General features: G+C 43.0%; 1 protein-coding gene across 5 annotated transcripts in view; it reads right to left on the bottom strand.

Moving 5' to 3' along the window:
• Positions 1-130: 130 nt before the first annotated feature.
• SLC14A1 (solute carrier family 14 member 1 (Kidd blood group)) overlaps positions 131-27,855 on the bottom strand; it is a 28,330-nt gene continuing 605 nt past the window's right edge. The window contains exons 2-11 of one of the 5 annotated variants that reach the window (XM_034943604.2): positions 27,554-27,617; positions 25,150-25,307; positions 22,097-22,268; positions 21,362-21,551; positions 18,165-18,293; positions 15,923-16,115; positions 13,263-13,410; positions 12,911-13,045; positions 4,201-4,250; positions 131-2,849 (exon numbers count right to left, since the gene is read on the bottom strand). In XM_034943604.2, coding sequence (XP_034799495.1) covers positions 2,676-2,849; positions 4,201-4,250; positions 12,911-13,045; positions 13,263-13,410; positions 15,923-16,115; positions 18,165-18,293; positions 21,362-21,551; positions 22,097-22,268; positions 25,150-25,296 — 1,338 coding nt within the window. In that variant the 5' untranslated portion in view covers positions 25,297-25,307; positions 27,554-27,617 and the 3' untranslated portion in view covers positions 131-2,675. The remainder of the gene's footprint in view (positions 2,850-4,200; positions 4,251-12,910; positions 13,046-13,262; positions 13,411-15,922; positions 16,116-18,164; positions 18,294-21,361; positions 21,552-22,096; positions 22,269-25,149; positions 25,308-27,553; positions 27,618-27,855) is intronic. The other 4 variants (XM_003830204.5, XM_008955635.4, XM_014342313.4 and 1 more) reach the window with 4 other exon arrangements.

Raw genomic sequence — 27,855 nt, 5'->3', positions numbered from 1 at the left:
TATACATCTGGTGCTATTACCAAGTGTAAGACAGGAATAAGGATCCTAGCACATGCAACATAAGCAATACCTACTTATGCCTGTGATTGTTCATATACATGATGGCTATAAATGGCACATTATACAAAACTGAGCTGTGAGCATAATTTATTCATGTACTTGCATAGAAATTTGTTATACAGACATTAGGAAAAAGTATAAGTGCTCCCTGCAAATATTCAATTTTAGGAAAATAGTAACAAAAATAGCTTGAGAAAATTAATATCATTTAAATTCGACAATGTACAATGTTCCCATTTACAGATTTGTGTGAGCACAAGAAGCTCCTGCACGGTAGATCCCCGTTCTGAAGATCGACTCGGGTCCATTTTAGAGGCCTCTGGTTCTCTCAGCCACAGCCTAGATTCTTCACTGCTGATGATCTTTGGTTATGCTTGCTTTTTTTCCCCACAATTCTTCTTTCACACGTTCCCTAACAAGAAAGGGTTCAGTTCAAACACTGAAAATTGAGCTTCTCCACAGCAGTATCCATAAACCTATGACAGTTGCAAATTCATCGTTTCAAAGGCTTTGGTCACTGGGTTTTAAAATTGGAATGATATGTTTGCTTGCTTGGTTTCCTGAGAGAAGGAAGAAGTGAGCTTCTCCCTAAAATATTTGTAGGTTTACTTCCCTATTTCTGTTTATTCATTCAGCAAAATGTATATTGTGCACTGAGCACTGCAAACTAGAAGTGGAAAAAATCTTCAGGATTCTGACGTTTCACTTTCCAACCTCCAAAATACTACACGATACACACTGAAGTGGAAGGTAAATGAACATGACTTCCTTTTTATATTAATTAATTAATTATTATTATTTTTTTTGAGATAGGGTCTTGCTCGGTCACACAGGCTAGAGTGCAGTGACATGATCATAGCTCACTGCATCCTCGAACTTCTGTGCACAAGCGATCTTTCCACCTCAGCCTCCTGAGTAGCTGCTGCAGATGTGTGCTGCCACACCTGGCTAATGTTACTATTTTTATTTTTTAAGAGATAGAGTCTTGCTATGTTGCCCAAGCTGGTCTTGAACTCCTGGGCTCAAGAGATCCTTTACCTCCATCTCCCAAAGTGCTGGGATTACAGGTGTGAGCCAGTCTCTGAACGTGACTTCTGTTGCTGTCTTCAGTATGTTTGGTTACAGAGACTTTACGGAACTGATAACTTTAAAATTAAAGAGAGGAAAACAGGGGAATCCTTACCTGTTTTGTTTTGTTTTGTTTTTGTTTTTTTTTGTTTTTTTTTTTGAGAGACACGGTTTCACTCTTGTCGCCCAGGTTGGAGTGCAGTGGTGCAATCTTAGCTCACTGCAGCCTCCTCCTCCTGGGCTCAAGTCATTTTCCCACCTCAGCCTCCCAAGTAGCTGGAACTACAGGCACCCACCATCATGCCTGGCTAATTTTTGTATTTTTTGTAGATACAGGGTTTCACCATGCTGCCCAGGCTGGTCTTGAACTCCTGGGTTCAAGCAATCTGCCCGCCTGGGCTCCTCAAAATGCTGGGATTACAGGCGTGAGCCACCACACTCAGCCCTTTATTTCTTTTGGTGGTTCAAATGCCATTGATTTCTGAGAGAGAATATTGTGAGTGTTCAAAAAATAATGAGCTTTTTTAAATTAAGAAATTCAACAACTTATAAAAATACACCCGTAAGCAATCTGACTTTTGCCTTCAGTCTTTATAAGACATCCTCAAATGAATAAAAAATATGATTTTAAAGAGCCCTTTGGAGGTTGGTAACAATTCTATGCATTTGTGGCATTTACAAAATCAATTTAGGGGTTAAAGTAAAAATACCTAAGCTGAGTATTTCATAAATACAGTATGTAACTTTTCTTTAATATGTAAGAACAGGTTAAGCCAGGAACTTCTCCTATTTTATCTCATTTAAAACAGATCATTTTTCATAAGGAAAAATAATCTCTACCTAAAAAATCCTTTGCAATCTCTGAGAAAAGTTGCAATACAGAATAATTTTGATTGACAAAATTCCTTTCTCCCTCTTGCAGTCCTGTCAGTCTGAAAAACCCCAACATTGTCCCATGAGAGAATGTCACACACACAAGGGATAGGGTGCAGGCCATTGTTTGCAGGAAGTGGGGACTGAGCTCTGCTGTCAGCTTGTACCTCTGTGATATAGATTCCGGCTATAATGTGTAACTTGCATTGATTTTAAAAAAGCCAAGCTGCTTATCACAGAATTCTGGATTAACTTCGATTTTGTGACTGTGAATTCCATAAGGCTTAGTTGGTTTATGGGGTTTAATTTTTAATACTGTTAACATCATCGAGCCAGATAAACACCAAGAATATCAATAAATACTAATAGTTTGTTTTCACTTCCTCCTTCTGTTGGAGCACTTTGACTTTATATACATTCCAGTCTTAGTGCCAAGGCCCCATTGGGGTTTCAAATTCCATACCAGAGCACATCACCTGGATGTGACTCTCATATGCTCAAGGATATTCCTGGAGTTGAAAGGAAAATACAAAATGAGCATAAGAACAGATTACAGACGCGTCAGTATGAAAGTTGATACTCGTGAAAAACAGCAGTTTGCTGAGACCCTGGAAGTTAGCTGGAGCAGTCAGGCAGAAATGACTCGTGACCATGGCTGCAAATGGGGCTTGTTCTCACAAAGGGCTTTCCACCATTCTTTTCTTGGCTTGCAGGTAGAAGATGCGGTTTTCTTCAGGATAAGTAACTTTACTGAGGGGCATCTTGTAGATGTTGGAATTTTTTGTGGTCATGATGAGGAACAATAGCGTGGCCAAACAGAAGGGCCAGGTACAAGCTGGCAATCCAACCTGGGGAAGAAGAGAAAGCCACACGCTCCTTTCAGATCCCATCTGACAGCTGAGCTACACAAAGCATCCCCCTCTACTTGCATTCAGTCCAGGGGGATGAACCACTGGGGGCATTGCTCTGGATTCTGTGCATGCTCGTGGAGACTCAGTTTACAGTCTCAGGGCATTGAGTTGTTGGAATGTTGACATCCATTCTTTAGGGCAGCCACTTATGTCTCTATCTTGTATGTCTTTCTCTCCCTCTCATATATTCAGACTTCCTGCACCAGATGTGCCAAGAGAACATTCGACAGAGATGACACTTGCAAACTGCAAATGGCCCCTGACCAGTCTTCATGTCCACAAGGCCTTCTCTGATTAGTCCAGCCCACAGTGACCTCTCTGACCTTGACTTCTGCCTGGTCTAGATCTTAGACTTGACTTGCTTTGTTTCTTTCCATTCTGTCTCCCAAATAGACTCTAAGTTCCTTGAGGGTAGGTCCTCTTTGTGCTGCTCATGGAAACTCACACAATTCTGAGCATACACCATTGGTTAGCTCTGACCCGATGCATGGACCTCCCTGGGGTGTGATGGAGTGTAGGGGTACCCTAATCTGACTGCACATCAGAATCATCTGGGGGAGTTAAAAAAAACACAGATGTCCAAGCATCATACAAGACCTACTCTATCAGAAATACCAAAGGACAGGGCCTAAGGCTCCATATTTTTCCGTCTTCCTAGCTGGCTCTGGTGTGCAGCTTGCCCATTTGGGTCCAGGGACTGATGCCTGTGAACCTTCTTTGTTGACATGTGAAGGGCCCCATGTGCTCTGATGTACTCTCCATCATGCATGTGTGTAATGGGACTTTGACTTTCCACCAGAAAGACACTGTGTCTCCTTAAGGACCCTCCCAGATAAAATCTCCATGCTGCTGCCAAAAGGGCTAGATACTGCCTTGACTCCTTAGCAGCCATGACCACATCAACATGGACTAAGCTATCAGAAACCGGCCCTGCATCACCTGCAATGGAATATCTGGCTTTCTGTTTAAGTAAAAGATATCCTAAAGTCTACTTCTTATCACTTAGAGTTAGACTCTGAACTTGATAATATGTTATACAACCTACGTTTCATTTTTTTTTAAACCAAGCAATCTGATATTTGTAACAACTGGGTGATTGTGGTTTGGACTAAAGTTTGCTGTGATGCTGAAAGAAAGGCCAGGGAGCTCCAGGAGAAGGGAGAGCAGTGCTTCTCATGGTCATGGATCCTGCCACTGGATGCCAGCCCAGTGGACTTCAGGAGCATTTCCCATATAGTTGTAAGCTGGTCAATTACGCTAATGAAAAGTGAGACTAAAGCAAACTCACCTCAGCCATAAAGTTTGCCATGCCGACTCCAAGATAGGCCGTGAACAGGGCTACAGAAAAAAAAAGGAGGGAAAGAACAATGCTTCGTGGATGCACTTTTAATCACAGGAAAGGCTGCCTTCCAATATAAATCACCTGGAATGCACAGTGCCCTGATTACAAGCATGAGCCTAAAGTCAGCAGTCCTGGGTTCAAATCCTGGCTCCATCACTTAGGAGCTCCATGGGCTCTGTTTTAAGCCTCCATTTCCTCACCTGTACAATGGAAGTAAGAGGAATATCTTTTTCATGGTGTTGGTGTGAGGATGAAAGGAAATAATGCATGTGTTTAGCACACAGTAAGTGCTCAATAAAGGTAGTTTTTTTATGGTTACTATTTTATTGTTATTGCTAATACTTAAGGGAAAGGCCTTCCATGACAAATAAATTTCTCTGATGTTTTATCCAAGCATAGCTGAATTAAAATGAAACCTATGAATGTTTCTTGAGATAGCATCTAGGATTCTCATATTAATGAATTGAATTCACAGCTACAAAAAATCATAGTGCTTGCTTTGGCAGCCTGTGTACTAAAAACCAAAACAAAACCATGTTTACAAAATAAGAAGGAAAGAACTCAGAGAACAGCAGGAACTGAACACAAACTTGAGATTCCTCCCCTTGATAACATCTTCTCCAATACCATTAAAATCAATGAATAAACGTCTTTTTTTTTATTTTTTATTTTTTTTGGAGATGGAGTCTCACTCAGTCGCCCAGGCTGGAGGGCACTGGCGTGATCTCTGCTCACTGCAAGCTCCGCCTCCTGGGTTCACGCCATTCTCCTGCCTCAGCCTCCCGAGTAGCTGGGACTACAGGTGCCCACCACTACGCCCAGCTAATTTTTTTTTTTGTATTGTTAGTAGAGACGGGGTTTCACCATGTTAACCAGGATGGTCTCAATCTCCTGACCTTGTCATCTGCCCGTCTCGGCCTCCCAAAGTGCTGGGATTACAGGCATGAGCCACCGCGCCCAGCCAACGTCTTATGTTTTTATTTGCTTTGAGTGGCCAAAAAATTGTAGAATCAGTAATTCGAGTATATGGGTGACTTTCAATGTAAAACAACAAAAGCAAAGATCTCAACCAGCTAATTATCTATTCCTCAGTTTTGGTTGAAGAGAAGGCTCACAGAGGCTCAGGGAAGCCCTCAGGTTTCATGGGGACAGCCTGAAGAATGACCTTCATATAATGGCCACACAGCCACTTGGGCCACCGGGGCTCACCGTGAGACACACTCACCATCTCGTCTTCATGTCTGGTACATCAGCTATCTTGGTGTGTGGGGATGTGGCAGACATGGTGGGAGAGGCTCTGTGATCCTCATTTACTTTACCATAGACTTCTGTCCTTTTGCCAATATTTTGTCTTTTTATCCTGGTGTTTCTTATTCAATAGTATATCAAATTCTTCCATGTATGAATTGTCTCACACTAGTGGGAAAGGCTGTTCTTTGGAAACAGTACTGGTTTCAAATCCCAGCTCTGCCATTTTATTTGTTGTATAACAAATCACTGTCTTGGAATCTAGTTTCATCATCTGTAAAAAGGCACCTTGAAGATCTGCCTTACTGGGAGGTGAAGAATCTCGAATGAGAGCTTGTATTTCCATAAACACAGCTGTAAATGCATCTCTTTCACCATGGGACTGAGCTACTGCTCTGAGCAGAAGGGTGCTCATGGCTTGGCTTAGAAGGGTTTCTCTCCTTGGTTACACCAATTTCATTCATTGTTGAAATTTAATCAATTAATTTAACAACTATTCATTGGCCCTCTGCCAAGCACTGGGGCCCTCTGTCCCTGATCTCTTGAGTGCCCCCTCTACCACAACACCACCGCTGAGCACATGAGGCCTTGTTGCTTTCTCTCTTTTTAAAATATCCATTACACTTCTAAGGCTCACTTTTGGCACGTTTACGTCTCATACTGTTATGTTGCTGTGAAGTGATCTCCAATTCAAAGTTGCTTTTCTCTCCGTAGTACGAGTGATAGATTATTTAATGGTAGGTATGTCAATTAAGACTCGCCAAGTAGGACCGGGAAAGCCTTACAGTAGAGGGGCAATTCTGCACAGCATCATCAGTTTGTAGGCAATGACCCTGACAGCATTCTTGGTAGCTGAGGGAAGAAAAGGCCCTTGAGTACTGAAGGGGAAACTGGATTTCAGCTCTTCCTGGATAGTGTCCCTTCCAATGGACTGCCACAGGTGAGTCCCACTGTGATAACCCAACCATTGGGAAGAGATACACAATGTGTTTACACTCTCCACTGGTAAAACAACAACATTGAGCTGTTCTCTGGCCATGCAGTTGCTCTGGCTTAGAGGCCAGAAAGACAGCAGTGCCAGGTTCTGTCAGAGTTTCCTGATAAAGCCACTGGGGACTGATTAAAAAACAGCTCTGTAATAAATGTCTGTCACTTATTTACCTTGGCTGAAAGGGTTGGTCTTTTGTTTGGCAGTATCAGGGTGATGTGGACAAGCTGAAATTTGCTGTGGCATTTTACATGTGAGATTCGCTTTCCAAGGGGGGCTGGAGATCTGTCTCAAAAATCCATGCACAGAGATTTAAAAGTCTGATTGTACCCTGTGGGGGCCCAGTGGGCACTCACACACTGCTGGCAGCAGTGGAAACTGGCATGGCTCTTTTGGAGATGAAGTTGGCATCCACTGAAATCAAAATTGGCATTCCCTTTAACCCATCAATTTAGCTTCTTGAAAAGAAGGTGAATCTTCTTTCTTACAGAAATGCTTGTACAAAGTACACAAGGACATTTGTACCAAAAATATTCATTTCAGGACTCTTTGTAATGATTTCAAACTAGAAGCAATCTGAACTTCTCCCAGCAAAAGGGCACTTATCATATAAAATGTCTAGACAGTCACCATCTCCACGGCCTTGAGCAATGGAGGTTCTACACCCTGCGGCAGGGGACCCCTTTTTCCTTAGATGCACCAGGAAAAATGCAGCTCCAACCTGGGCTTCCATCTCTGCCCAGAGCTGATACCCCGAGGGAAACATGAGCTCCCAGGACAAGGAAAGGGGACATCTCAGGAGAGCAAATACCATAAAAGAAGGACAAAAAACTGAACAACCTACAGTCGATAATTTTTTCTTTGAGACAGAGTCTCACTCTGTCACCCAGGCTGGAGTGCAGTGGCATGATCTCAGCTCACTGCAGCTCTGCCTTCTGAGTTCAAGTGGTTCTCCTGCCTCAGCCTCCTGGGTAGCTGGGACTACAGGCACGTGCTACCACGCCCAGCTAATTTTTGTATTTTTAGTAGAGATGGGGTTTCACCGTGTTAGCCAGGATGGTCTCAATCTCTTCACCTTGTGATCCACCCGCCTTGGCCTCCCAAAGTGCTGGGTTTACAGGTGTGAGTCACTGTACCCAGCCAGTAAAATTTAATTAATGAACCAGAAATGGAGAACTCAACAGATGATGTGATCAGCGCAATGGACAGAGCCAAAGAATGATCGGGCCAATCAGCTGAACTGAAGGGCCTCAGGAAAAGATAGATGGAAAATATTAAGAAAAAGTCAAGAGTTATGAAAAACTTAGCATAAAGTATTGTACTCAAATACTAGAAATCACAGAAGGAGAGGGGAAAAATTGAAAAGATTTGACAAAGTAAAAACTGATGATGGTTCCAGAATTAAAGGAAGATATGAAGGCTCATGTTGAGAGGACTTGAGTACCTACTAGCATAGAAAAAAAAGTTACATCTAGACAGATAATAGTGAAATAAAACCATATATATATCTCATATGCAAAGAGAAAATTCAGAGAGTCCAGAGAGAAAAATAAAATCAATTTTAACAAGAATTAGTTTCTTTTCAGACATCTTAATAGCAATTTTGGGTATAAGAAGACAATGGAGTAGTCTTTGAGGACAACTTTCAAAATATTGAGAAAAAATGTTAAATCTTGAGTTTGGTAGCTAGCTAAACTAAAATTTAAATGAAGGTAAAATGAAGATATTCTCCAGCATACAAGGTCTCTTTGCAAAACCTCTTTGAAGAAAACAAAACTCTCTTTGCAAACCCTCTTTGAAAAAGTAATCCACCAGTAATCCTAGCACTTTGGGAGGCAGAGGCAGGTGGATCACTTGAGGTCAGGAGTTTGAGACCAGCCTGGCCAACATGGCAAAACCCTGTCTCTACAAAAAGTACAAAAAATTAGCTGGGCATGGTGGTGCATGTCTGTAATCCCAGCTACTTGGGAGTCTGAGGCATAGGAATTGCTTGAACCCAGGAGGTGGAGGCTGCAGTGAGCTGAGATTGTGCCACTGCACTCCAGCCTGGGGAACAGAGTGAGACTCTGTCTCAAAAAAAAAAAAAAAAAGTACAGAAGGTTAATATGAACGAAGTCAGAGTGAATAAGCAAGTTAATAAAGTTTACAGTTGCCTAAATAAGCAAGTACCAAAAACAAAAACTTATACTTACGACAAATCCAAAATAAAAATTCTATACAGTATCAATGGTTTTAGTAGTCGTCAGGGATGGGCCTTCTCAGAGGAAGTAAAGGCAGTCTCGGGTAACAGTCATATTTGGGGAGAAGATACAGGTGTTGATAAACTTAAGCAATTGAGAGGAGAAAATAAACAAGCTTGATTCTTAATAAGTTATGCAAATCCACCAGAAAAACTGTTTTTCCAGACTTTTAAATAGTGCTTACCGAGTGCTAGACACTATTTGTTCTATGAGTTTCAGACATGCATTAACTAACTTAATCATCAGAACAATTGTATGAATTAAATATGGCAACTTCCATTTTCTAAGATGGGGAAACTGAGGCATAGAAAGGTTAAGTAATTTGCTTACATTCATAAGCAAATACGCTAGTAAGTAGCAGACCTGCTGGAATTGAATCCAGGCTGTCTGGCACCAGAGTCTGAGCTCTTTAGCTCAGTTGACTGCCTCAACCATTATGCTACACCAGTTTAAAAAAAAAAATCTATCCAAAGGAAGGTGAGTGTGGTAGGAAGAATAATGGTCTCCAAAGACGTCCACATCTTAAACCTCAGAACTTGAGAATATGTGACCTCACATGGCAAAAGGGAATTAGGAGCAGCTGTGATTAAGTTAAAGACCTTGAGATGGAGAGAATTTCCTAGACTATTGAATGGACCCAATGTAATCACAAGGATCCTTATAAGAAGGGGGCAAAAAAGCCCTCTCTAGGGAGTAAGATGGAGTATTTCCACTTTCTGTTTCATACATTTCTATACAGATTACATTTTTGTTTTGTTTTATACAATAAATCTGTGCTGCTTCTATAATTGAGAAAATATCAAAGATTCCCACTTTGGGGAAACAACATGTCAAGAGCTTCGACTTCATTCTTCTCCATGGTCTGTCAAAACCTCATCACTAGCTGGGCACTGTGGCTCACGCCTGTAATCCCAGCACTTTGGGAGGCCAAGGCAGGTGGATCACGAGGTCAGGAGTTCAAGACCAGCCTGGCCAACATGGTGAAACCCCATCTCTACTAAAAATACAAAAAAAAATTAGCTGGGCATGGTGGTGCATGCCTGTAATCCCAGCTACTCGGGAGGCTGAGGCAGAAGAATTGCTTGAACCGGGACCCGGGAGGCAGAGGTTGCAGTGAGCTGAGATCGTGCCACTGCATGCCAGCCTGAGCTACAGAGCAAGAGTCCATCTCAAACAACAACAACAACATAAAACAAAAAACTCAGCACCCGCCAGGTGCGGTGGCTCATACTTGTAATCCCAGCACTTTGGGAGGCCGGGGTGGAGAGATCATGAGGTCAGAAGATTGAGACCATCCTGGCCAACATGGTGAAACCCCGTCTCTACTAAAAATACAAAAATTAGCTAGGCGTGATGGTGCGTGCCTGTAAGCCCAGCTACTTGGGAGGCTGAGGCAGGAGAACCGCTTGAACCAGGGAGTTGGAGGTTGCAGTGAGCCAAGATCATGCCACTGTGCCACTGCATTCCAGCCTGGCAACAGAGCAAGACTCTGTCAAAAAAAAAAAAAACCAAAAAACAACAAAAAACCCAGAAAAACAAAAACCTCGTCGCCATCTCCTGTGCTCAAAATGCCTTCTCCTTGATCTTGAAGGACATGCTCAGGCTGTCCCCATGCTGGCCTGCACCACGCTTTCCACCAAACAGAATTCCTCCTCTTATTTTCTAGCATTTATGGAAAAGCCCCCTTCTCCAGGAGGTACTTTGTGATAATTCTGAGTGGAAATGGCCCCCTGGAGAATCCTGTACTATGGACTTCTTCTTCTCCCACAAAGATTGCATGGTCCTCTTGAGCTCCCTCCCTTGCCTGGCTTCTGCCCTCTGTTGTAACACTCTGTGCAGGAACTGCATGGGACCTAAAGCTTCTAAACCCCTTGCTCTTCCTGGTACTGTCTTTTGTATCATGTGTGTTTAATACATATTTGTGGCTGCTTCCTCCAGAAAAATAAAGGTATGCATCCCAAATAAAGGTTTGAAACCCCTAACCAATCTCAGAATAAAGCTGAAAGGTTGTAGGATAAACATTCTAACCCAGCTGAACTCAGGTGGAAACCCCTAACTAATCTCAGAATAAAGCTGAAAGGTTGTAGGATAAACATTCCAACCCAGCTGAACTCAGGTGGCTACAGCACCTGTCTAACCCTCTCCTTTATCCTTGTGAACGAATATGGAGAAGGAGTTCAACATTTCAACAGAACAGCTAGGTGAAATAGCTAAGTAATAGTAAAGAATTTGACAAAATGACATCTACATGGCTACATCACAGCAACCTGAGTTATGTTACCCTTGCTATAGCATCGAATCAAAATGGAATGGGTCTTTAGAAACCGTTGGTACCATCCCATTTTCTGCCAGTGCAGAAATCTATTCTAAACCCGCCTGATACATGGCCCACTGTTTTCATAACTGTTTAGATACCTTGGCTTGATTAATCTGGTGATAAACTGATTCTAGACATATATTTCCACTAGATTAGACATAATTTGTCCACATTACACTATCCCTCCTTTTTGTTCCCAAGCAAATCTCATTCTCTCCACTCTAGAACATTATCTTAAATGCTTATACTTTGATTGAAGTAGGCATGCCAGAGGCTATGGGTGAATGAGCCTCCACTCAAAATCCACCTGGGATCTATTAGCTTTTCAGATCCAAATCACATGCAGTCTGTTTTCACCTAAGAGGTTGCCGTGAGGGCCTGAATGCTATAAAAGGGAAGCAGAGGAGTGCGGTGGGATAACTCTGGAGGTGGATGGTAAGTGTGGGTTCCGGGGGTGGATTTACCCATCGCTGTCCAGATTCCCTGCGGCACATCCCTTAGCCTCTCTGGCCTCAGGACCCCAACAGTAAAGTAAGAAGGATGGAGTAGAGGTCTCAGGATGCCTTCTCGCTCTGACAGGCTGAGTCTGGCTAGAACACTGGGAGTCAGAAAGGATTAATACAGCAGTTCTTGAAATGTGATCCTGAGAGCAACAGCATCAGCACCTCCTGAGAACTTGTTAGAAGTGGAAATTCTGCCGGCGTGGTGGCTTATGCCTGTAATCCCAGCACTTTGGGAGGTGGAGGCGGAAGGATTGCTTGAACCCTGGAATTCAAGATCAGCCTGGGTAACATAGGGAAACCCCATCTCTATAAAAAATAAAAAATTAACCAGGCATGGTGGCACGCCTGTGGTCCTAGCTACTTTACTTGGGAGGCTGAGGCTGCAGGATCGCTTGAGCCCAGGAGGTTAAGGCTGCAGTGAGCTGTGTTCACACCACCGCACTCCAGCCTGGGCAACAGAATGAGACCCTTTTTCTTTTTTTTTCTTTTCTCTTTTTTTTTTTTTAAGATGAAGTCTTGCTCTGTTGCCCAGGCTGAAGTGCAGTGGCGCGATCTTGGCTCAGAATGAGACTGTTTTTTAGAAAAAAAAAAAAAATATTCTTCCCCTTATCTCTGACGCTGAATCAGACTGAGGAGGGGGCCCAGCGATTTGTGTTTTAACAAGTCTTTCAGGTGATTCTGATGCATTCTGAAGTTTTAGAATGGCTGGGTTACTGTGATGCTCACTCAAAGGGGTAAATGTAATCAACCCTGATTTACCAGGGGACCTTGCTCTGTATTTAGCTGGAGTTATTTCCGTTTAGTTTGTTGGGTCAAACAACTAGTTTGAAGAACGCAAGACAAGTCAGTTGAAAGCAAAAGGAGTGTCAGCTGAGGTCCCTGCCATCCCCAGTGGGAGGCATGGCAGATCCTCACAGCCAGGAGCAGTGAGTGCCACCATTCTAGGAGCTTATCGGTGGCCAAGGCCAAGTGTCAGTGCAAGCTGGAGAGCCCGTGAGCACAGGGGGAGCTTTGAGAAGGCATGTGTGGCATGCACCAGGGAAGGGCTGGTGTATCTCTGGGGATAAAGCTGAAGAATAACTGGGATTTTTCTTTTTCTATCCTCCCAAACATCCATATTTTAGGATATTAATATGACTCAATAGGCTCCTGCCTTCACAATCATCACAGAGGTAGGCAGAGGTGATTTTAATGCTCTCAGAGAGGGGACGTCACTTGTCCTGTTCACACACTTAGACAGCAAGTGGGCTCAAGCCAGAACCCTGGCCCTGATTTTTCATGCAGTCTGTTTTTACTGCTTATCCTTGATTGAGATCCTGTAGTCATGAGCAGCCCTCCCCCAGGGGCGTGGGAGACTCACCACAGCCAAGAGCCAGGAGGTGGGTTTGCCAGGTGAGCGCCATGAACATCCCTCCCATTGCAATGCAGGCCAGAGAGCTGTTGAAACCCCAGAGTCCAAAGTAGATGTCCTCAAATGGGGCTGAAAGACTGAGTCCTGTTAAGACAGGCGGGGTCAGAACTCAGGACTAAAGGCTGGATGTTCTGGAAGGAAACTGAGGGTGGGATTGAAAGTTAGCAGGAAGCATCCCGGGAACTCCCATTGGTCCCTAGGAAGCCAAGATCTCAAGAAAGATCTGGAGCACAGAAGATGCCTGAGGCAATGCATGGGATGGAGGAGGTGCTCAATATTTGGTAAGGGCTCTTGTGCTCACCCGCTGCTATGCCCAGCAATGATCCTATGGCAGCATGCAGGCACATGAGTGGGGAGGAGAGTAGGATGGCTCCCAGGAAAATGCCCCCTGTCCATGGATTATCACAGCCATAGATCTGACCAACTCCCACTGGTATAGATTTCAACAACTGCAAAAGAAATTTAAGAAAAATGAGGCTACCAAAACAACTGAACAGAAACCCACAGGACACCCACAAACTCCTACAATGTAATTTTAGATTGGACATACCTTACTTCTTTCAAGAACAGTGTTAATACCATTTAAAATTCTCTCTCTTTGATTACAGAAAAATCCCAGTCATTCTTCAGCTTTATCCCCAGAGATACACCAGCCCTTCCCTGGTGCTTGCCACACACGCCTTCTCAAAGCTCCCCCTGTGCTCTCCTGCTTGCACTGACACTTGGCCTTGGTCACTGTTAAGCTCCCAGCTTGGTGCCACTCACTGCTCCTGGCTATGAGGATCTGCCTTGCCTCCCACTGGGGATGGCAAGGACCACAGCTGACACTTCTTTTGCTTTCAAATGTCCATCAGTGTTGAGGGTGATTTAATCTATCTGTGCATCCCTATGTTCAATAGAGATTATTATCACCATGCAATTTGGATGCTTACACTAAAGCCAGAGACCCAAAGCCAGGTTATCTTGTCCACAATTTAGAAGTAATTTTTAGCAAGTTTGTGAATTTACTTTTCTATCGTTAAGTGGAACATGTATTCATTTAAACAAAGATATTTTTAGCTTATTCTAGTTATGAACAACTGTCAAGCAGCTCTCAAAACACAAAAATACATGGAAATGTCACAATTCTACTTTCTGGCTGAGGCCTGAATTTAGTTATTCTGTTCACAGAATTGCAGTTCTCAGGAGTGAACAAGGTTGAACTGAACCTAACAAGTGATCATTCTTTACAGCTGAACTTCTGGTAGGGCTAGGATAGGCATAATTAGCCATGGCATGTCCCTTTTGAGCAAGGCCATTTACTGAAAGATGTTTTCTTCAGCTCCCATCTTGCCCTCTCCACCATTGCTAGGTCGTGTATGTACCAAAGACCTTCTGGAGGCAGTGACTCTGCCAGAGGGAGCCCCAGCTTTGGCACAAGGGGAAGTGTCTTCTCCCCTCTTATATTAGGCTGAGTCTAACATTGGCTAAGGGCACCAGACCATAGTGTGAGTTTGACTCTACCCTAAGATGGACTCTAAATTCTTCCAGCCCATGCTGGGTCTTCATGTCTAAACATTTTGTTATTTCTAGAACAGGGAACTTGGCAAAGTTGGCATACGCTTTTTTGTTTGTTTGTTTGTTTTTGGACTTGACTGCAGAACTCTCTCAGGTAGCCATAGGGTTGGGGTTGGTGCTGAGGATGGCAGTTCATTCAGAGTGGGAAGGACAAGGCTTCCCCTGCCCCAGATCAGCACTGTGCAGGATAACTTTCCGAGATGATGGAATAGTCTGTATCTGTGCTGTCTAATACAGTGGGTCCTAGCCACATGTGGCTATCAAGCACCTGAGATGTGGCTAGGGAGGTTGAGGAACTCAATTTTTAACTAATCTACATCTAAATTTATATAGCCACATGGGGCTAGAGGCTCCTGTGTTAGTGCAGTTCTAGATCGATTAATGCTATTTTATACTGTTATTTTTCATGGGTAGTTCTAATGAATCTTTGATTTTTTCCTTCTGAATTATTTCCAGGTGCTCCCTTTAATTTTCTGGCAAGAAGCTAAGGAGAAGGTGACTTGAGCTCCTCATGTGTTTTGATCACTCAACAAAGAAGACAGAAAAGGGCGTTTCATAACCTGACAGTGGGAGAGCACATTAAAAAGGTAAGGTTTCTTTGGTTTTCTTCTAATTTCAGGTGTTCTCTTGTTCTTGATAATCCAGAAACCTTAAACATATTTATTACACACCAACAGGAAGAGCTGGAATTTGATTTGGGTTAACCAGGTTTTAAAAAATACAGAATCTCTTTATGGCCATCTTTAAAGAGATACATAGGATTCATCCCTTGATACAGCGGTTCTCAAACTCTGGCCTGCATCACAATTTGGGGAGTTTGTTAAAACAGGTTCCAGGCCCCACCCTTAGAGATTGTGATTTAGAGGGTCTGAGATGAAGCCTGTTTGGGTATTAAAAGCTCCCCAGGTGATTCTGATGCCTACCAAAGCTTGGGAACCCTAAATTATTGTAGATGTTCTATGAGCTATGCCATAAGGAAAAGCAGAATAGAGAGGTTCTGTCAGAAGCTCTAAGAGTAAGCATCCAGTTTTTTGATTGGAGGGAGTAGACTGTGGAAGATTTAAAACCAGGCTGGAGGCCACATGCCTTAAGGGCTGGCTCCCATCACCCCCACCCCCAAGCTTACGATAGAGTGACTCCCAGTGGAACTGTACTCTGGGGTTAGCACTGTGGATGTTTAGGGTAAAAGGCAGAAAAATCAGCTTGACTAAATAGTAATTTTAAAAAATCCCTTAGACCCTAATACTCTGGAGTAGAGCAAATGCTTTAAATGGCAAGATGAAGGCAGGAAGGCCACCATAGTCCTGAGCATCTAGGAGACTCTGACACCCATGGACAATTGACCAGGAGGCCATTGCGTATCTTGCAGAGCCAGGGGGAATGTGAGAAGCCAGTGTCTCTTACCTCCAGGGCACTGAGGTCAGACCAGGAGATATTTGGAGCTGTAGTTACAGGTATGACCAGTTTGCCTGGAAAGAATGGATTGTAATGTCCTGTGGCTGAAAGGTACATTGACAACGCCATGTTGAAAGGGAGGGTGAAGACAGGGAGGTCCCATTTGCTGAGCATGGAATTCAATGCACTTGAGAAAATTGGGCTAAAAAAAGAACAGAGCAGAAGAATGTGCATGTGACAAACCAGGCTGACACACAGAGTCGCTATACTCTGGAGGGGCTTTGTTTCACCTGCCAACAGGCCCCTTACGTGTTGTGTTGGCACATTTGCCACAGAAAGAAAACTTGGGATAAATCCTATTATGGAGGCAGTAAATATTACATAAAGTAAAAAATCAACTCTCAGCTTATTTGGCTTTTGAAAAATTCTACTCTGGGGTTGCTCAGAGTGAGCTATATATTGAGATTTTAAAACTACTTTTGAAGTACTTATGACATACAAAATAAAATATTGTCTACATAGTTAAAGTCCCGTTTGTCCCTCCACTTGCTCTTATGTCCCTCCCTCCCCACTAGAGGCAACCCTGATTCTGATTTGGCAGATATTACTTCTTTAATATACCTATTTTTGGAAAAGAGAAACAATCGTTCAAGGATGCAGGTAGTGTGAGCTGGAGGAAAATATCACGGTTGGTGGGGCAGAGTGTGTGTCCTTGAGCTGTTGACAAATTGCATGACTTAGGCAAGGCGCATCTCCTTAGCCTCCGAGCCCGTAAACTGGGGGGCTGGGCTGCATGGTCCCGAGGTCCCTCATAGGCTCTCACTTGTTGGCCCAATCAAAGAGCCATCACTTAAAGACCAGAACTCCCATTTTCCTGGATTGTGGAAGGGAGCATGGTGAGCAATTACAGGCAAGGCCTCCTTCCCATGAACCTATTCTTCAGAGCAGGTCCCAAATTACCTCCTGAAGAGTTTGGCTCTACAGGTAGGTCCTCGTCCACACACCTGTGGGTACAGTAAGGGTGGGCAGCCCTTCTGCAGACACTGCCCACAGCAGGCTGTGCTTATTTATGTGCATATTAGTATTTTATATTTAACTACAATATAGAAAGAAGGAAATCTTTGTTTCCAGAAAAAGGATTTAAGACATTGTCAACATAAAAACTAGTTTGAAGGATTTGGGTTTGAAAAAAAAGGAATTCAGCAAAAAAATTTTTTCTAAGGGAGCCCTGGGGGGCAGGTGGGTAAGGGGGAATTCACGTAGGCACAGTGGTTCTCCCAGCATCATGTGGGAATGTGTTAGAAATGCAAATTCTCGGGCCCCACCCCAGATAGACTGCATCAGAAACCCTGGGGCCGGGGAGCAGATGCCTGTGGTGTAACAAACCCTGCAGGTGATTCTCATATTGCTCAAGTTTGAGAGGCAATGATGGAGGAAGTGGGTCTCAACTTTGGCTATACTTTAGAGTCACCTGGGAAGCTTTAGAAACTCCCAAAGCCCAGGCGCTACCGCAGACCAATGACAGTAGAGTCTTGGGAGGGAGGAGTCAAGTGTATGTGGGGGCCACGTGCATCAGTGTGTTTCTACCAAAAAGACACCTGCACTCGTATCTTCATTGCAGCACTGTTTCCCTTCCCCACGGAAGTGTCAATGTGCAGCCACCTCTGGTTGAGAGGTATTAGTGGATATGTAGCCAGATCAGACAAAAGGCCAAATAACTGGTTGTAAGGAAATATACATCTTTTAAAATGGTTGTTTCTGTTTCCAATAGACAGAATCTACTGGAATCCAATTTTAAATTTACCATTTTAACTGTTTGTCCTCCTCCTGCTCCTCTTCCTCCTTCTCCTTGCCCTCCTGCTCCTCCTGCTACTCCTCATCCTTTCCATCCTTCTCCTCCTCGTCCTCCTCCTCACTTAGCCCAAGCAGGGAGGTTCGGGGAACTGGAGTGCAGTGACACAATCATAGCTCACTGCAGCCCCTAACTCCTGGGCTCAAGTGATCCTTCCCCCTCAGCCTTCTGAATAGTTTGGACTACAAACAAGAACCACCGCACCCGGCTAACCATTTTTAAGTGTGCAGCTCACTGACATTAAGGACAATCACATTGTTGTACAACCATCACCACTATACATTCAGAGGACATTTTTCATCTTGCAAAACTGAAACTCTGCCATATAACAACTCCCATTCCCTCCTTCTGCCATGTTTTTTTTTCAAAAAGGCATTTTGAAAATCAATTGTAACTTACCAAGTCATGGACATAGCACATACAGGGAGTAACAGCCACCAGAAATAGTCTCCCTTGTCCGAAAAGACAGCCATGAGTATTCCCACCAGGGTGGCATTGTAGCCATAGAGCCCAGATGCTATTAATGACCTGTGGGGCAAGAGACATAGCACGGACATTTCCTGGGTGAGCTTTGGTTGCACTTGCACATAAATAACACTAGTAACTTCCAGATCATATTCATATTAAAAAATGAGATTATATTTGGAAATGTATTTCAAAGTCTACGTAAGCATCGTACAAAAACTAATAAAGACATGAAGTGAAATATACATAGATAAAAATATAAATGTGCATTTAGATCAGCGGTCCCCAGCCTTTTTGGCCCCAGGGACAGGTTTCATGGAAGACAATTTTCTATGGATGGGGAATGGGGGATGATTTTGGGATGAAACTGTTCCACCTCAGATTATCAGGCATTAGATTCTCATAAGGAGCAAGCAACCTAGATCCCTCGCATGCCCAGTTCATAATGGGGTTCACACTCTTGTGAGAAGCTAATGCTGCTGCTGATCTGACAGGAGGCGGAGCTCAGGTGGAAATGCTCACTCGCCCACCGCTCACCTCCTGCTGTGCGGCCCAGTTCCCAACAGGCCACAGACAGGTACCTGTCTCCAGTGCAGGGGTTGGGGACCCCTGATAGAGAATGACTCCCTCTACAGGTGTCACGGCTAAAGACAGGTCTACAGCGGCTGAGAGGAAAGGGGAGTTTAGTAAGGCAATCTGCTCTGTTTTCTTTTAGCCTTTCCTTTGGAAAGTTATTCTTTTAAATCAAGAGCCTCTGACTTGAATAGCGCTTTTAGCATATGAAACTGTTGCTTAAGTTTGATTTCTTGGTGAGAGATATAAGATTCCTGAAATGTAAATTCACTTTCATAGTGTCTTTGATCTTATCAACATTAATCTTCCAGGTTAGTATACATTTTTGTGTCCTGATGCTATTTTGTTGTCTCCAAACACACATTTCAAAGTTATTGCAAAGAAGAACAATTGCTTTTCTCTTACTTGGAGAAGTACCCCATTTAATTATGTGCATGTTGAGCACCCAAATCTTTCTGAGGTTACTTTTTCCTTAGTATTCAATCTCATTTCTTCCCCGTCTTCTTCTCCTTCTTTAGATTGAGGGGGTACATGTGCAGGTTTGTTACATAGATATGTATTGCATGATGCTGACTGAGGTTTGGGCTTCTATTGAACTCGTCACCCAAATAGTGAACAAAGTACCTGATAGGTAGGTTTTCAACACTTGTTTCCCTTCCTCTCCTCTTTTGGAGTCCCAGTTGTCTACTATTTCCATGTCCGTGTTTACCCAGTGTTTAGCTCCTAATTGTAAGTGAAAACGTGTGGTATTTGATTTTCTGTTACTACATTAATTCACTTAGGATATTGGTCTCCAGATACATCCATGCTGCTGCAAAGGACATGATTTCAATCCTTTTTATGGCTATGTAGTAGTTCGTGTTGTATATGCACCACATATTCTTTATATAATCCACCATTGATGGGCACCTAGATTGATTGACCTGACAAGCCAGGACTCCCACAGCTCTGAGAGTTGGCAACGTCTGGTGCCGTGAAAGGCACAGGATCCACTTCCCAAGGGCCTGTCACTCAAGGATGATGTCTGTAGGGGGATGGGGGAGTAAAGATGGTGAAGTGAGTAGGTGAGGCCTAATGCTGGGCTCCAGCAGGAGGTGCTATAGCCAGTGAGCCACACTGCAGGGGCTGGTAAGGGATAGCGTGACAGCTGCTTCTTGGCTTGTTTCTAACTGGGCCAGGAGGTACCATTGCAACAGGCAAGATGATGTCACGTACATTAATCCAGATGAACATTAAATGTGGGGTTCCCTATTCAAAAGTTCTTTGTCTCCCTTAAATAATCCTTGAGGGCAAATGGGAGGTGATACAATTTGCAATGGTACAACTCAGAGACTGGGACTGCACATGACAGTAGAGAGCTATGCAGACTTGTCCTCTCAACAACTGACTTGGAGATGTTAATGCTTGAGTTTGATCAGTGGAAAATTAATGGCAACATCTACAAATTGTGGAATGCCATAGTTAAAGCCACAGGAAGACATATATTTACTTAAAACAGAGAATTTCCATTTTAATGCGGTCTTTTCAGACCAAGGAAAGTAAAACATTTGAAACTAACACATATAAATGACTTGTCTTCTGAATAATATCTGACAAAAAATGAGTTGATCATGTTTCATCAGAGCAAAATCATAAAGGAATATTCAGTATGGCACAATTATAGACTCCATCCCCAAACTGAGGAGACCTTTTCTTGGCATGCATTGGAATAGAGTTTAACCTAAGCTGTAAAATCCCCTTCTACAGGGAGCAAATCAGACTCCTTGAAATTGATAGAAAAGTGGAGCATTTGCTAACTCTCTCCCCATGGACCTCTTTAGGCAATTTGCAGCCAGTGTTACAAGAGCTTAGTTGTGTAATGACCACACTGGGGATTGGGATTATGCGTTGATCTCAGACACCTGGAATACTGGTTCCCTCCCTAAAGGAACTGGCTAGTGGGGAGCTATCTACTGCCCTGGTGAGAGTCAGCTCATCACTTCTTCAATGACAGATCAATTTATAAAGTGTGTGCTATTTTTAATCTAATCAATATATCAGAAGACTCACTAAGGCTTCTTAAGTCAGAATCCACTCAATTGGAATTCATGGTTATTCTTTTCTCCAGGAGCTGAGCTGACCTTTGCACTGTCTGTGAAGAATGAGTTTCCTAAACTCATCATAGCAACAAGATATAACGGGGGTTATTAAGCCACTAAAACTTTTTCTGAATTCATATGCACTTTTTCCCAAATAGAATGCTGATGACAAATAATTTTATCAGTCATTAAAGAAGATCCCTTCAGATCCTCTCCAGGGAATTACTTGTAGCTTAGTTCTGGTTAGCACGTAATGCCACAAGAATCTGGCATCATTTAGACCAGCCACTTATTCAGATATCAAGAGCAAGAGACTGTAACTGATTCCCTGACCTCTGACTAAAAACAAATATAAACAGTTCTGTGGACTAAATGTTGTTTATCCTGGGAAGGATGTGGTTTTATCACTGTTGCCCACAGTAACTGGTCAGCCCCTGTGTCTTAGAAGGGAGCTGAGAAGGCTTGAAAGGGTACACCTACCTGTCCTGGCTGAGCAAGAGGGCCATCAGAGTGGAGACCACTGTTCCCAGCCAGCCAGTGAGAGCCCACCAGGGGTTCTGAACAAGAAGTCCTACCAGAATCAGGATTCCACTGATGGGGTTGTTGACAAACACCACTTGGGATATGCCCCGGAGAATCCAGTCAATGAACTGGAGCACCACGGGTTTGTCTGGAAGGGATGAGGTAAAGCAGCGCTAAGGAAGCTGCCAAGTGATACTCTTCAACCACAGGCCCACCCTGAGCAAAATCAGCAAAACCTCCTGAAAGTGAAACATTTTTGATATTTCTTTAATATTTCTCTCTGAACCCATTGTTGCTTTAGTGGCACCCAGATCCCTGAAAGCCTCTATCTACTGTATGCTCAACCCACACTGCCCCTCCTAGAATCTAAGCTCCTGAAAGCATCTAATGCACTTATTTTCATGCTTATAAGTACAAATTCTGAAGCCAAAGGAATAAATTTAAGTTTTAAGTACTGAAACTACAGGATGAAGCCAGGTGCCTTCTAATATGAGCTGGGCCCTGGCTACTGTCTCCATAAGAAAAAAAAAATGGAGAGGTTTGCAGGTTAAAAGGTAAAAAGTAGAAAAATGGTGAGCAAAGAGATCTATAAAAAGTTGGAGAATATAACTAAAGGTATAAGTAGAAGTACTAGGAAACCATTTCCCCCAAAGCTATTTCTCCTGTCTCTCCAAAATATGAAAGGATAAATACCTTTAAGCTGGTTGGCAAGTTCTTTCATGTCACCGGTGACATAGCCAAGAGCTTTGGGGAAGCACCTTCTCCCTTGATATGGCGAAACCTGGTTTTCACCCCTAACCATAGTGGGGCTGTCCACTCTAACCATAGTGGGGCTGTCCTCCATGGCTATCTCTTCCTCTGGCTCCTTGAGGGAAGGACAGAGCTTATAAGTATCCCTAAGGCAGAGCCCTCCAGATTAGCCAGCTTTGGGCCTGGTTACAGTAGAAGATCTGGACCACTATGTTCCATAGAACTAAGAGAGCACCATTTTCCTTCTGAAACACCACCACAGAGCTTATTAGCCAAACCCAAATCCCACAGTACCTTTGCCGTCAGTGTCTCTAATGCTACCATGAGAATGTTCTGGTCTTTAATTTCATAAGTTGCAGTGTCTGGTCCAACAAACATTTACTAAGCATGTATTTCTTGCACTTAAGGAGTTCAGTCTAGTTGAGAAGACTGAAAAACAGTTAATGTTAACAGAATGAGTCAAATCACTTAGAAAGAGCTGAAATTAAGTACGTTAGCTCCATGCTGTCAATTAAGGAGCAAGAAACTAGGTTATGGAATGGCCTGCTCACCAATGCAGGCTGATCAGCTACTTGCCAAGACAGGTAGCCTTTTTAAATTACATTTTTATTTTATAAAAAGTTTTGTTTTTAAAAGATTGAAAGGGAAGAAATTTTTAAAATTGTGTGTGTTGACACAGTCTCCCCACCCTCTGCAAGTCCAAGATGGCTTGAATTTGTCCTTATATCATGTGACTGCCTCAGATACTCTTTACTTTTGGAATTTGTTATTTAAATATGTAAAACCAGGCAAGAAGGATATTTCATCAAGGTAGAGAAACTGGGAAAGATGGAATTGGACAAAGCTGTTGAAAACCAAAGAGCTTTAATCTAAGGATTATATGATAGAAAAATGTGCAGGGCATAATTATAGGAAACATGTCTCTGGAACGTATGAACACTGTAACCATGACTGTGTTCACTATGAGACCATTCACTTCTCATGATAAGTATCTGCAAGAAAGCACCAATATCACCAGAATTTGGTACCTTGAAGACAAAAATGATGATTTCATTGTGCTGATGGTGGATAAAAAAGAATAGCAGTGGCATAATCTCAGAGGCAGGCTGAGGGAGGAAGCCAATGGCAAAACCACCTTGAGTGTGCAAGAACAGCTAACAGCACAGCCAGGTCAATTGGGAAGCAGGGAAACACCAAAATCATCAGACCCTGGAAGGCATAATTGTGGAATGTTGAAGCCACAGCCACATAAGACACTACCAAAGAAACACTGAAAGCCCACATAGAGAAACCAGCCTGTCTTCTCTGTGTTGCCAGGCTGTGATCAAATGGTCCTCATGGATATTTCTGGCCCCATCATTGTTCCATTTACCATAGCCAACAAATAGCAATGAACAGATACTAAGTTATACCTATTAAAAAAAATTGAACTCTAGCTTTGGCTTCTATTAATCCCAGTAAAGAAATCAATATGGGTAACTGATTTATTGCTAGCAATTACATTTCAATTGTATTACCTCACTGCCCAACTAACCATTCTGCTTTTTAAACAATGCCAAACTATTAATTGTTACACAAAAAAGCAGCTTTTTATACAATGCATTCCAGACCAAGGTCATTTTATCTCGGTAAAGCAATGTTAGATACCAACATCTGTGTGTCTTGCAATGAATCTTGGAGGTCAGGAACCAAAATTAAGTCCATATGGAGCTGAGTTGGCTCCATAGTTAAAGATAAAAAACCGTATGAATAATTAAGCACTTATGAAAAAGTACTTCTATTTCATAATCTAAGTGGTGGCTGTCATTTATTTTCAGATTATCTCCCTCATCAAATTTCATAGATGAAAATATTGCTTGATAAGCCCATGCCTCTGCTGTAGTGAACCATTTTCAAAGCCATACCAACTTACGGGAGGCATCAGGCTTCAGCTCAGGCAAGGACAAGCAGCCCAAAGAGATAAATGCCTTGAGTTTCTGGAACTGAATCTATAAAACCCTAAGGTGGCAGCATCAAATGAAAACACTCAAGTGGCATTTTCCATCAACTCCCAAAGCAGAAACATGGGCCATTTCAGAATAAGCAAATTCATGTTCTCAAAATTCCCAGCATGTATTTATTTATTTTAGAGGGCTTGAAATATCCCATCACCTCAGAGATTTTGGAGATACAGATTCGAAACCTGATAATAGAACTGGCCAGACGTGATTGAAAGCCTGAGCGGCCCGAGTCTCCTGTTGAGCCACCCAAAGTTAAGTAAAGATTAAACTAGTTTTCTCCAAATCGACAGCCCAACATATAGAAGACTTATTGCCATTTGTGAATCTAATTTCAACATAATTGGGATGGGTTGTAGGGCTAGGATGTCCTGCAGAGAGGGGTCTTCTCATGACCCGAGCAGACAGTTGCTGCTATTTTAGAGTCCCCAGGAACCATTTATTCTGAACAGCTGAACCCTTCTAGAGCCCCTGGGAGACCTGACTACTTGCTCCAGAAGTCAGGCATGAGAACCACTTAGGAGAAATACGAAACTTACAGTTGTAGTTGGCCTAGAATTTTGCCATGCTAAAATATTTGCATTTCTTAGGGAACTTTAAGAGTCCTTACATCCTAACTGGGAAGACAAGGCAAGACTATGCAGCCAGGACCTTCTGCTAATGTTCAAACATCTTAGCCCCAGTGAAGCAGGCCATTAATTTCAACTAAGAAGAAGGGACAATAAGCAAAAGGTACTCTAATAAAATAGACACAGGGTAAATGTAAAACCCCAGGTGACTTATCCCCAGCTTTTCCATGGCTGTCAAAACTTCTCAGCTCAATGGTCCAGCCTCTAAACAAAGGTGAGCGCCATGGGGCTTTTTGGACCAAGATCCCTGTGCCTTTGGCTTAGCTCACAGCCGACCCCCACTTCCCAGGCTCTGCCCAGAAAAGATACACCAGAGTTTGGAGCAGGCTCCCAGGTTCCCCGAGCCAGAGGCTGCACGAAGGAAGCATACCTGTTCCTGCGACCCATCTGCCAGGGCCAAGCTTAGCCGGGCGATGCCTCTGCGCGCTGCTTCACCAGCTTTAGTTCCAAAAGGGTCCTTCCAAACAGGACCATGACGGGCGTCACCAGCGCCGCCAATCAAAGACCGTCCATTCATCCTTACTTTTTCTCAATACATGACAAAGGGCAAAAATATGTGAATCAGCATGACGTGTGCCCTAGCTCTAATGACCACGCAAAAGGCAAGCTGAGGGGGGCTGGAGCGCGCCCACTGGGTTCCTGGTGAGGGAAGATGTGGCCCCACATGGGAGACCGCTGATGGAGAAGGAGGACTTTGCCTTCACCAAAGAGCTCTCAGTGGGTAGAAAGACAGCAGCTGACTATGGAAATTTGATGTTCATTTACTTTGCTTAAAAAAAAATAACGGGAAGCCATCCTACACAGGGACCAATGCCCAGATTTTGTTCTGCTGCGTGTCTCTGCTGTTGGATCTGAGGTTGCCTCTTCCAGAGGGAGAGGAGGGGGTTCATGTTCTGACACGTTTGGGGGCAGATTGTGAGGGCTGCATCTTGGGGACCAACACCAAAGCAACAGGTTGCCCCACAGCAGTTTCCCTTGGCCTTGTTTATGAAATGTGAGAAGAAGGATGCATGATGTGGGCTCTGTTTTCTGTAATAAGATACTAGCCACGCTTTGTAAGCATTCACAAGCCGCCTTTAAGAGACTCCTACATGGTATTTTTTTTTCATGTGCCACCACATCCAGCTGTGTTTATTTTAATTTATTTTATTTTTTTTTAGAGACAAAGTCTCATTGTATTGTCCAGGCTGGTTTTGAATTCCTGGCCTCAAGTGATCCTCCCACCTTAGCCTCCCAAAACACTGGGATTACAGGCATAAGTCATCATGCCAGGCCAAGAACTCTTAAATTTTGAACATCACTTTGTTAATAATAAACAGTTTTTAGTTGAATTCCACAAATGTGGCAGCTTTTTATAAATTTTCTTTTTCCTTTTTAAAACTTCCATTGCATCCAAGAATATCACTCTTTTACCAGAAGTTCCAGTTGTGTGTGTGGTATTTCTCTTTTTCTCCCCCTGTTGTTTATTCTGTTTTTACTTTCTTCTTCTGGCTTGGCCTAAAACCTGAAAACCTACCCTTTACCAGAATGACTCAGAAAAATCCACAATTTTAGGAAACACTTCTGACATGTCTCAGGTAAAAATTGTGTGTGTGCACGCATGTGTGTATATTTACCTATAGTAAACTAGCTGGCTAGTTCTGTACCACACTGATGTGCCTGCATGTTGCATTATGAATATTTTTATTTGATAAAGAACAAATGGTTAAGAAACCCAGTGGTAGGGCTCTCATGTTATATAAAGCTAAAAACAAAGAAATAAGAAACAATGAAGAATGAAAAAAGAGACAAGCAGGGGTTATCACATTTTCTCAGTGTAGACAGCGTCTCCTTCTGCCCCTGCCTGGCGCCGGCCTTTCCTCTACCACCAAAATCACACACCTTGGAGAACCCCTTCCTTGAGCTCAACATCAATATTTGCCTGGAACCAAGAGAAATTTGAGAGCTAGGTAGGATTTTAGAGACCATGTAGTTCAAGCCTTCATTTTATAGAAGAGAAAACCAAGGATCAGAGTGGGCACCATCCAGATTCACTCAGTACGTGGCAGGCAGAGTGGGTCTTATGGAATAGGTCAGCTCTGGTGGTTCTTAATTTTTCAGTCTTGGGCCAGGCACATTAATGCCACCCAAGGTTCGGTTCAAGTCAACAAACAAGTGAAGCAGCAGTTTCTGTGTGCTGGAGTATTCAGAGAGGGCTAGGACTTAGCGATGCGGTGGGCACAGACTATCTTCACGGTCACTTTGAACTAATCTTGGGGTGGGGGTTGAACAACCACAAAGAAAGAGCTCTGCTATCCCCAGTTTCACCCTATGCCCTTGCCAGAAGCAGTTACTCTCTGACAAACAAATGTCTCCCTGTGCCTCAAAGCTGACACATCTACAGCAAGGCTTATGTGTGCTGAAGTTAACATCCCAAGAATATCCTGGAAGCTGCACCTGAAGAGCTTTCCAGCAGAAGTCAAAAAGCACTTTTCATACCCCAGATCACTAGTAAAATGAAGCAGTGCTTAGCATTTTAATACAAGGCAATATCAAGATTTCAGGTCAACTAATATCCTCTATTTTATTACACGAAATAAAATACATTCTATTGCCAGCATGTATTAGAAATTTGTGCAATTGGAGAGACCTGAAGTCTTCAATTTTCCATGCTTCAGCTATTACTTTTAAAAATAATATGAAGTGTTGGATATGGATATAGAAGAAAGCATTTAAACACTCATGCTCTACCATAATAAAGAGACTTTCAGCATTGACACTTATTTGGTACTTACTATAATCTTTATTTTAGGTAGTTTTTGATTTTAAGTAGCAGGAGATGCCCAGTTTTCTTTAAAGCTGTAATTGGAAACAAATAAAATGCTGTCAGATATTCCTGTGTCCTGGTTAAAACACTTCCCTCCTTGGAAAACACTACTCCCAGAAGTCTTGATTCCAGACTCCAGAGAGTGCAGCTGCAAGGAAGCTGCCAAATTCGTGGCTTCAGTTGTGACTGACTTGTTCTCCCGATGGGTGCACAAGAACATTCCCTTCAGCATGACAGCACACACAGAGGAGTCCATAAATCCATCACTGG

This window comes from Pan paniscus, chromosome 17 (genome assembly GCF_029289425.2).
Source record: "Pan paniscus chromosome 17, NHGRI_mPanPan1-v2.0_pri, whole genome shotgun sequence".
NCBI lineage: Eukaryota > Metazoa > Chordata > Mammalia > Primates > Hominidae > Pan > Pan paniscus.
This window is presented reverse-complemented; position numbering and strand designations above follow the sequence as displayed.